Source organism: Saprolegnia diclina (genome assembly GCF_000281045.1).
Source record: "Saprolegnia diclina VS20 unplaced genomic scaffold supercont1.41, whole genome shotgun sequence".
In the NCBI taxonomy this organism is placed as follows: Eukaryota; Oomycota; class Saprolegniomycetes; order Saprolegniales; family Saprolegniaceae; genus Saprolegnia; species Saprolegnia diclina.
Genome location: NW_008246108.1, coordinates 120,123 through 130,238, shown reverse-complemented (window position 1 = coordinate 130,238; position 10,116 = coordinate 120,123). Strand labels below are relative to the sequence as shown.

General features: G+C 58.9%; 4 protein-coding genes across 4 annotated transcripts; all 4 read left to right on the top strand.

The window, feature by feature from the left end:
• The first annotated feature begins 1,984 nt into the window (after nucleotides 1-1,984).
• On the top strand, nucleotides 1,985-3,548 carry SDRG_11366 (hypothetical protein). The gene is made up of 8 exons (XM_008617401.1): nucleotides 1,985-2,064; nucleotides 2,125-2,298; nucleotides 2,341-2,809; nucleotides 2,857-2,982; nucleotides 3,029-3,135; nucleotides 3,174-3,258; nucleotides 3,302-3,366; nucleotides 3,424-3,548. The coding sequence occupies exons 1-8, from the start codon at nucleotides 2,014-2,016 to the stop codon at nucleotides 3,478-3,480; spliced, it is 1,134 nt and encodes a 377-aa protein (XP_008615623.1). The 5' UTR covers nucleotides 1,985-2,013; the 3' UTR covers nucleotides 3,481-3,548.
• Nucleotides 3,549-4,230: 682 nt separating this feature from the next.
• On the top strand, nucleotides 4,231-6,141 carry SDRG_11365 (V-type proton ATPase subunit B). The gene is made up of 6 exons (XM_008617400.1): nucleotides 4,231-4,362; nucleotides 4,409-4,464; nucleotides 4,512-4,564; nucleotides 4,613-4,970; nucleotides 5,021-5,680; nucleotides 5,729-6,141. The coding sequence occupies exons 1-6, from the start codon at nucleotides 4,269-4,271 to the stop codon at nucleotides 6,032-6,034; spliced, it is 1,527 nt and encodes a 508-aa protein (XP_008615622.1). The 5' UTR covers nucleotides 4,231-4,268; the 3' UTR covers nucleotides 6,035-6,141.
• Nucleotides 6,142-6,492: 351 nt separating this feature from the next.
• On the top strand, nucleotides 6,493-8,685 carry SDRG_11364 (hypothetical protein). Its single transcript, XM_008617399.1, has 13 exons — nucleotides 6,493-6,820; nucleotides 6,866-6,964; nucleotides 7,022-7,120; nucleotides 7,170-7,268; nucleotides 7,324-7,422; nucleotides 7,466-7,588; nucleotides 7,648-7,722; nucleotides 7,768-7,860; nucleotides 7,911-8,012; nucleotides 8,054-8,167; nucleotides 8,217-8,303; nucleotides 8,359-8,469; nucleotides 8,515-8,685. The coding sequence occupies exons 1-13, from the start codon at nucleotides 6,524-6,526 to the stop codon at nucleotides 8,596-8,598; spliced, it is 1,482 nt and encodes a 493-aa protein (XP_008615621.1). The 5' UTR covers nucleotides 6,493-6,523; the 3' UTR covers nucleotides 8,599-8,685.
• A 161-nt stretch (nucleotides 8,686-8,846) lies between these two features.
• On the top strand, nucleotides 8,847-10,115 carry SDRG_11363 (hypothetical protein). Its single transcript, XM_008617398.1, has one exon. It carries the CDS (start codon nucleotides 8,863-8,865, stop codon nucleotides 10,048-10,050), a length of 1,188 nt encoding a protein of 395 aa, XP_008615620.1. The 5' UTR covers nucleotides 8,847-8,862; the 3' UTR covers nucleotides 10,051-10,115.
• The last annotated feature ends 1 nt before the right edge of the window (nucleotide 10,116 follows it).

Here is a 10,116-nt window from a genome sequence, read left to right as displayed (position 1 = left end):
GGCCATCAAGCGCAAGTCGCGTACGACACCGAGGGCGGGTGGATCCGTGCTGGCAGCAGGCAAGATCTCGGGTGCAGCTTCATTGATATACGTCGGGTCGTGCACGAGGAGTACGTCCTGTGCCGACGGCTCGAGCACTGCGGCGGCGACGGCGGCAAGACCACCCAAGAGCGCAACGAACCCTCGCATGCTGCAAATTGAAAAGTGAGCACCGCGTTTGGTTGTCAAGCGTGGTCCACCTTACAATCCTGCCAATGACACGGCGTGACACGCGCCCGCGATGTACAGCACGCGAATTTCGCAGCAGCAAGTGACGTACTCGTACGAGTAGCGACCTCTCTTCGTCAGCTCATACGACGGGTATCTGAGCGTCCAGGCAAGCGGTCGCTCGCGCTCGGATGCTGCCCGGCGCAGTCGAGCTCACAACCACGGCAACGACAGACTGGCAACGACGCGGTCATGTCCTCACAGACTATCCTGCGTGTCGCAAGACGACCCTGCACCCATGGCTGCTTAGCAGTGGCTACTCTTCAAAGTCTATTATACGACCGGTCGGAACTAGGAATCTTGAGGCTTGCAGCTCGTGGTCGCAGCAGCAAAGCTACAGCTTTGCGCATCCATGCGAGCCCACCGCAGCGAGGCCTTCTCGCCTGCGAGTCGGTCGTGACGACAACTTCATCGTGTTACGACCGTATGGCAATGTGCACTGGCTCGTGTCCTCGGTACTTCAAGAACCATGACCGTGTTACTTCAAGAAACGACGTGCGGATGGCGCATCGACGACGACGACAATGCAAACACTGCCAACGAAACCCAATGGCTGAGAGCACACCGGGGAAGACGTCTTCGATTTAAGAGGGAGACGCAGTTACATCTAGCCTGGTTCATGCAACGACGAAGGGATGCAACTGGGATTGGAGCCTACGGTCTCGGTCGCGGAAATTGCTGAATGTCAGCATTTCCTTCGGCTTGGTTTGTGTTGGAGACAGCATGGTCATCGAAAGCGAATCGACCACAAGGATAGGTACTTGCAGTGACTAGTGGTTTAGAAATTTGTGCTTGTCTAACAGCTAATTGTGTCCTCTTCCCACGTTCGATTGTTGGATTTTGTGATTTCGATTTGCGACCCGTTGGTACAACCTTGATATTGCTCACAGCCGCCTTTCTCTGCGTGTGGGGTTGAGATTTGTTGTCCGTAGCCATTGCTACGTATTCACGCTCAGCTCCATCGCCGAGGAGCTCCAATCCGTCCTCTGCAAGTACACAGTGCGCCTTCACGAGCTATGACTCAACGGAGCCCGTACTACACTGCTTTGAAGCGCAGTCAAACCGTCCAGCTTGCATATATATGAACGTGTTTCGCGTTATCTTCATAATTACACAAAGACTTCGCATACGTAGAGACTAGCAATCTCCTTCTTCTTCATTCGCTCGCCGGTCCGTGGCTGCGCAGGCGGCGGCGCGGGGGCTCGTCTGGCTCTTCTGTCTTGCATATTTGGGTTAAATGCGCACATACGTTTCCCTGACCTGGAGTTATAACGTCACCATCACCAAGGCAGCGTAGGCGAGGCTGCCACGCTCCGTGCCTTGACCGACAAGTTGTCTAGCCACTCCTTCCGTAAGAATTGACCATGTATTTTATGTAGTTGCGTGGCGAAATCGTTGCACTTGGAGTTTCAACCAAACTGAACCAAACCAAACTCTCTCGACAGATTATTTGATACAGGCTTGATACTCGCCTTGACACTTACTTTCCTTGGCGATTGTGTTTGCTGTGCCTTCTTCGTTCACTCGTATTCTACCAAGGCACAGATGCCACGCTTGCACCGTGCTCTCAGCACCCGCGTCCCAGCTCCGAGTCCCTGACCAGGGCCTGAATCGGTCTTTCAACCAATCCTGTGCAATAAGTATTCGGTGGGCCAATCCGAATCGCGCCGAGACAGAAAATCACGGATTGGCTAAAATAGCATCTATTCCTCGCGTCTCCGCCAATTGGAGGTAGCGCCAGCCGCCATGCTCCACGACGACGAGGACCCGTCGACGCTCTGCGATGTCTTTGCGCAGGTCGCCGCTGACGTGGCAGCCGCCATGGCCTCGCCCATCCAGGCTCATGGCTCCAACTAGATGCTCCAAGTGAACGAAGACATGATCGCGGCGATCGCCGAGCACCAGAACTGGAGCGACCCGAACGCGTACCGGTCGCTCGAGACTGCCCACGCGTACCAACGCATCTTGCACAAGAACCTCATCGAAATGGCCAACTTTGTCGACTCGCTTTGCGGCGTCTTTGTCGACGTGGTGCGTGTACGCGCACCTCACTCGTGTGTTATGGGCGAATAGGACCACGGCAAGGCGACGCCACTGCAAGCGCTGCCCAACGACGTCGTGCTCCTCAAGAAGCGCAAGCCATCGCCGCCATGCAGCGAGGCGACACCGCTGTCCGAGCCGAGCGCGCTATTGGCGACGATCCAAGCGACCGAGCACTTTCGAGCGCGCCGCCGCACCGAGAAGGAGTTTGTCTCCTCCCAAATGCGCATTCGCGAACAGGAAGCCGCAAAACCACCGCTCGCACCGGACGCACTTCCGCTGCCAAAGACGCCGTCGATGCTGCGCCCGTCGCCGCTGCCGTTGCCGGCGCCAATGCCAGCGCCCATCTCCAAGAACCGCGCCGTGGCAGCCAAGGAAGAGTGTCTCGACTGTCATCGTCTCGGCAAGTCGGTCACCGACTGCCGCGCCTTGTACAAGCACACGGCGCTGTCGTGGAAGACTGTGCCGGTGCTGCCGCCGGCCATGTACCCGCCCTTTGGAGGTAGCTCGAGCCAATCAGCAGGATACCGGAAATGACGCGGCCCGTAGGCATGGTGCCCATGTACCCGCCACCGCCGCTGTACGCGCCGTCATTTCTGCCGCTGCGCCCTCCGATGCTCGCACCACCCGCTCTCATTGCTGTCGCTGCCAAGGCGGCGCCCCGCCCGCTCAAACGTACCATATCTCTTCGTCATCAAGAGCTTGGATCAAGCTTGTGTAGGTATGTGTGAAAAGTGCAGAGCCGAGCACCAAAGCGTGTACCAATGCCGGACGACGCTGGGGCACACGGCGCCCGAGTGGAAGCGCGCCACCAAGCCGACACCGCCGGTACGAAGCTTGCACGAACGCGACTGATCCGCGATTAGGAGACCGGCGCGCGGTCGTACTCGCGCTGGAATGAAAATGAGATGCAGACGTTCCAGGACCTCGTCGAGGTCCACGGCTACACGGGTGCGACGCCGCGACAGAGGCTCGGGCTCATGCAATCGGTTAGATCCTGTGCACATGGCGCCCTTTATACCGACCAAGGACGTCAAGCAGATCAAGAGTTATTTACAGGTACGGACGACGACGCTATCGAGAAGGCAGAGCGATGTGCACTGGCAATTGGCGTAGCGCTATAACAAGCAGCGAAGTGCTGACGACCGGCGCTGTGCACTCCGCGACAGCTAACACTTGACGGCAAGAAAATGAATTTTAATATGAAGGACACGGCGGGAATTGAAGCCGCCGGCTGCGGAGCGTCGTTGGCGCGTGGGCAAAGCCACTGCCATGTCCCTTGGCGCCTCCTCGCCCACGACGCACAACACTTTGTACATCGATTGGGACAAAAAGGGGTCCATCGCCCGCGTAATTCCCATAGATAGTACATACGCAGGATGATAGGGCGCGGAATCGCGCACGGCAGCTGCGCCATTGAATCGCAAAGCAAGAGCGTCTACAAGAGTGCACTCGTGATGTACTAGGAGGCGCATCACCTTGGTAGCATCGATGCGAGGGCTGGTGCGGTCCTTGCATCAGTCCGATGAGCGATATTAGTCGCGGCGACTCGAGCTCTCTAGCACGACCGCGCAAGTGCTCATAGCGCCTTACATACAGGCTCAAGGGCCTTGTATACATTAAACAAGGGAAGCAACACGGCTCGTACTCGCTTGCAGTTTTGCGTGCCTCCAAGCGTATCGGTGAGAGCTTGGGAGACCGTTTTGGCGCTGGGTGGGGTGTCCGGATATGCAAGTGTACTCATGTGTGCGAATCGCAAGGCTTGCCGGCGCCGCACCTTCCCGGATGCGGTATCCGGATATACGTATTAATTCGTAGAGGTTGTCGCGGATCTTGCACTGGTGGGCCTCGGTTTGTATGGCGATTTGTATGCTAAAAATACCTGTGAGAGTTTATGCTTGACTTCCTTGTCGTGGGGCCCTCAAAAGTAGTTTTTGACTGCCGCCCGGAAGAGCGTCAAGATGAGCAGCCACCATGGAAAGTCGGTCGACCTGCAGATGTTCGAGACGCATGCCAAGGCCGTCGTCCGCGACTACTACGTCGAGCCCCGCATCGGTGCGTCATGCTGCGCGCGCTGCGTCGACTCATGCCAAGCACGTAGACTACCGCACCATCTCGGGCGTGAACGGTCCGCTCGTCATTCTCGAGAACGTCAAGGTACCTCGCCTAGTATGGCCATGGCCTTGCTGAGCCGTCTCGAGTAGCTGCCCAAGTTTGCCGAAATCGTCAACTTGACCTTGTCGACGGGCGAAGTGCGGTAGGTCGCCATTGGCATTGGTGCAAGAGGCTCATGATGCATTTGTAGCCAAGGCAAGGTGCTCGAAGTGCAGGGCAGCAAGGCTGTCGTGCAGGTCTTTGAGGGCACGGATGGCATTGACAACCGTCACACGCACTGCGAGTTTACGGGCGATGTGCTCAAGATGGCCATCTCGGAGGAGATGCTCGGCCGCGCCTTTAACGGCTCGGGCAAGGCCATTGACGGCGCGCCGCCGGTCGTCGCCGAGGACTACCTCGACATTGAGGGCCAGCCCATCAACCCGTCGTGCCGTGACTACCCCAAGGAGATGATCCAGACGGGTATTTCGGCCATCGATGTCATGAACTCGATCGCGCGTGGCCAAAAGATCCCGCTCTTCTCGGCCGCTGGTTTGCCCCACAACGAAGTACGCCCATCCATCTCCATCATCCGTTGCTCACTCAATACGCGCTGTAGATTGCCGCCCAAATTTGTCGTCAGGCCGGTCTCGTGCAGCGCAAGGACGTCATGGACTCGCACCAGGACAACTTTGCCATCGTCTTCGGTGCCATGGGTGTCAACATGGAAGCCGCGCGCTTCTTCCGCAACGATTTCGAGGAGAGCGGCTGCATGCAGAACACGGCGCTCTTCATGAACTTGGCCAACGACCCGACGATCGAGCGTATCATTACGCCGCGTCTCGCGTTGACGACCGCCGAGTACCTCGCGTACGAACGCGACTTGCACGTGCTCGTCATCCTCACCGACATGTCGTCGTACGCCGACGCGCTGCGCGAGGTGTCGGCCGCCCGCGAAGAAGTGCCCGGTCGCCGTGGGTACCCCGGGTACATGTACACGGATCTGTCGACCATCTACGAGCGTGCCGGTCGTGTCATGGGCCGCAACGGTTCGATCACGCAGCTCCCGATTCTGACGATGCCCAACGACGACATCACGCACCCGATCCCGGATCTCACGGGCTACATCACGGAGGGCCAGATCTACGTCGATCGCCAGCTGCACAACCGTCAGATCTTCCCGCCGATCAACGTGCTTCCGTCGCTCTCGCGCCTCATGAAGTCCGCCATTGGCGAAGGCATGACGCGCGACGACCACTCGGCCGTCTCCAACCAACTCGTACGTTGTCCTGTCGTTGCTTTTGCCAAGTTGACGATGTATGCTTAGTATGCGAGTTATGCGACGGGCAAGGACGTGCAGGCGATGAAGGCGGTCGTCGGTGAGGAAGCGCTCTCGATGGAAGATCACTTATACCTCAAGTTCACCGACAAGTTTGAGGGCAAGTTCATCGCCCAGGGCCCGTACCAGTCGCGTGACATTTTCGAGTCGCTCGACCTCGCGTGGTCCCTCTTCCGCGCCTTCCCCAAGGAGCTCCTTAAGAAGATCCCCAAGAAGCAGCTCGACCTGTACTACGCCCGCCGGACGCAGGTCCGCGAAGGCTTGGGCCACGAAGAGATGAACGCCCAGGAGTAAGCGCTGCCGCAGGATGAGCATGCACACAAAACGTCGTTGAACGACTTGATATACACTTGCAACTGTACACGCGTCGTTCTATTGTCTGCGCAAGTGCACGCTTGGTGGTTGCTAAGCTTAGTGGAGACGGAGGGACAAGGACCGTCAAGTCGACAGTCGGCAAGGGTTGACCACCCCAGTGACGGAAGTTCCGCCAAAGGGAACATGTATTGGCTCGTACTTGGCAACGAATCTCAATCTCAACCTCAAAAATGCAGCAACCCATTCAGTCCTTGACGTGAGAACCGAGTGCATGAGGTTGAGGTCACGGGATTGCCGCTGCGCGGTGGCGTATTTTTAGCCAATGGCCTGCGCCAAGACGACCATTGGACCAATCAAAAACGCCAATACGATACATTTCGCACCAATCAAATGCGAGGAAGACGCCAAAACCATCGAAAATCGAATCTTTGCTGGTAGAAAGGACGGCCATCAACTCTTGCTTGCGCCATGTCGGACGTACGACGTGCATGGGACGCTGCGGTGGACGCTGGCGACGTGCGCGCGATGCGAGCGCTCCTAAGCCCCGATGCTATGGGCGACACGGGTGCCCACGTCGCTTGCGTTCGATCCCTCCGCACCACTGGCAAGACCGACGTCGACCGGTCGTCGTTGGTGCACGCGCCTATGGCCTCGGTAGTATCGGCACCCGCGTGCACGGCGCTGCACGTCGCCATGCGCAAGGGCTACACCGACGCGATCGCGCTCCTTTTACAGGCCGGCGCCGATCCCAACGTCCTCGACATCGTACGTCCTCATCTTCACGGCAGAGTCGCAGGATGCTGCGAGTAGAATGCGTCGACGCCCTTGTACATGGGCGCGGCCAACCCCCGCCGGTATGCAGAGCTCCAGCTGCTCTTGGAATATAGCGCCAACGTGCATTTGCTCCAGGTACCCGCTTCGATCCCCACCTTGCGCGCCCACAAACTACGGTGAATATATGCGTAGAACGGCGAGACAGTGCTCCACCGCGCGACCAAAGCCGGCCATGCAACGCTCGTGGAGCTCTTCTTGCAGTTTGGCAGCTGCCCCAACATGCTTAACAAGGCGAGTCCATGACACCGACGTATCATGCATCATCTGAGAAGATGCGTAGGCGTGGGAGACACCGTTGCACGTCGCTGCGCGCAAGCAAGAGCACGGCATTGTCGCGCTTCTCTTACAGTACGGCGCCAACGCCAACGTCTTTGACAATGTATGCGTCATGGCCCTCAAGGGCTACCTCAATGTGTCAACGCTACTTCACATAGACGGGCACCCCGCTGCTGTTGCAAGCCATTGCCAACGGCAACGACGTGTTGGCCCGACTCCTTCTCGATGGCGGCGCCGACTGCAACCTTCGGGATGCGGTGCGTGGATGATTCTCGAATCGTATTGACGCGGCGCATGTAGCGGGGACACACGAGCATGCACGCGGCGGTGGCATCGTCCCAGCACCTCCTTGTGCGCAAGATGCTGCAGCACCACGACGGCGATGTCAACCTCCGCGACAAGCGATCCATCGGTGTCTCCAGCGTACGCCCACCTCTCTCCTTGACATTGGAATGATGGCGTTCACGCTATGGTCGGCGTAGCTCGAGCTCGCACTGCAGCGACACGACACGGCGATGGTCCACATCCTGTTGGCCAGCGACACTGTCTCCACCGAGGTAACGCTCTTTCTTGCACTAGCACCAAAGAACGTAGTGGAGTAGACGCGCCTTCGGTCGCTACGCGTGGCCATCGAGCTGCACAGCGTAGTCCTCGCCCGGCTCGTCATTGCCAACCACGCCCGCCTTTGCAACGAGGTCTTGAGAGCCCACGCACCAAGTCTTTGAAGTTGATCAACAAAGCATAGGCAGGACACACAGCGCTGCATGTAGCTGCGCTCTGTGGCGGCGACGTGGCCATGGCGACGATGCTACGAGAGATGGGCGTCCCCCTCAACACCCCGGACAAGGTAGACGGGGATCCTCGCACATGTGAAGCCAAGAACCCTAGATGGGGTGTACGCCGCTGGCGTACGTGGCCCAGCGACGTCACGTGTCGCTCTTCAAGCACCTGGCCGCGACCGGCGCCGTCATTGTGACGTGGCCTCTCGTTGCCCAAGACAAGGTTCGACGCCTGTGGGACGACGTATTCTTATTTTGTTTTTGGTATGTAGTACCGTACTTCGCTCTGGCCGTGGCTATTAGAGTGCTCCCGCCACAGCCTGGCCAGCCTCCTCGATGCGGTTGCCCCGCTGCTTGCGGTAGGTCGCGTGTGTTGGAATGGTTGAAGGGGACGGAATGTGAACGATTGCGTAGACCACGGCTTTGGTCCGTGTCCTTGCGGTGCTCTTGGACAATGCCTTTACAAGTGCGGGTCTTGCCGTCGTGGAGCTGTGTTTGCATTCGGCCTTGTCGCGGCGGCGGGAGGTAGATCGCTGGCCACCGTCGATAGCCACTGACGTACACGTGTAGATTGTGGACGCCATGTACACCTGGGCGGTCGCACAGCGCCGTGGGTACCTCGTCAAGTGCTTTGCGGATCTACGGACATTCTAGCTCTTGAGATTGCGTTTTGAGATTGCGTTTTGAGTTTTGAGTTTCGATAATAGATGATTGGTGGGCCAAGGCTGTATATGCTAGCACTGTTGGCACTGTCATGTTCTCCACAAACCCGAAAATGACAGACAAAACTGGACATACAAAAATGTCAAAGATTCGCGCGGAGCAAAAATAATGGCGATCTGCCGACACGCCTTCTGATTGGCTGCAATGAGCTGGCTGGTTTCAACGTTCACAATCCCACACGCCAGACCAAGCAGGATGCTGCTCGACCTCGGCCCGGATGTGCTCGAGGTCGTCGCCGAGTACATGGACGTTCGGTCCGTGCTGCAGCTGGCGGCCACAACGCGCCTTCTGCATACCGCCGTCGCCGCGTCGACGGTGCTCTGGGAGGCGCTGTGCGTCCGGGACTTTCGCATTGCGCCACAGGCGTTCCCGCGGGCAACGGCCCAGTGGGCCACGCTGTACCGGCGCATGCACGCGCCCATCGTGCTGACGTGGGGCGTCGGCAGTAACGGTCGACTAGGCCCCGGCGGCGGCCACACGACCGTCGATCGTCCCCGCGCCATCGACACGTCGGGCCTCGGCAAGGTCGCCCGCATTACGTGCTCGGGCTTTGGCATGCACGCGCTCACGCAAGACGGTTGCATCTGGTTCTGGGGCTCGTTCAACGGCTATGGATCGCATGATCGGCTTCGTGTGCCCGTGGACGAGCCGTGTCGGAGCCTCAGCAGCGGGCGCACGCACGGATGCGCGCTGGGCGACAGCGGCGCCGCCTACGCCTGGACCGAGTCGCGCCAGGTGTCGGTTGTGCAATGCAACTCGGCGACCGATGCGCCCGTCGTCGACGTCGTTGCGGGCTGGAGCCACGTCGCCGTGCTCTTTGCGAACGGTGCTGTCAAGACGAGACACGTGAACGACCTCGGTACCATGGCCTTGCAAGCCGCGGAGCAGCTGCCGCTCGACGACGACCGGGCCGTGCAAGTCGTCGCCGGCGCCGACTTTACTGCAGTCGTCACCGACGCCGGGCATGTGTTCCTCTGGCGCCAGAGCCCAATGCACCTGGAGCGGCTCAACGACGACAGTGGCCGCCCCATCGTTGCAACGCATGCCACGGCGTGCTACCAGACTCTCTCGATCTTCAACAGTCGTACCAACTCGGTTCGGTCGTATGTCGTCACCAGCACCGATCTCAAGGACGTGACGCCGGCGACGCTGGCCAGCCTCGGCGTGTGCAAGGTGACGCACGGCGACTGGCACTCGGGCGTGCTCACGAGCACGGGGCACGTCTGGACGTGGGGCAACGGCTCGGCTGCCCTCGGCACCGGCAACCACGGCAGCCGCGGAGTGCCCACACCGACGCAAGTGACGATCGGTCTCGAGAACCTCTTTGTGTTTGACATTGGCTTTGGCGGGTGGCACTCGGCGGCGCTGGCCGTCGCCTTGTGACATTGGCTATTCGTACTTTTGAAGGACATTGTGTGCAAACAGATATACCGTTTATCGATACGTCAC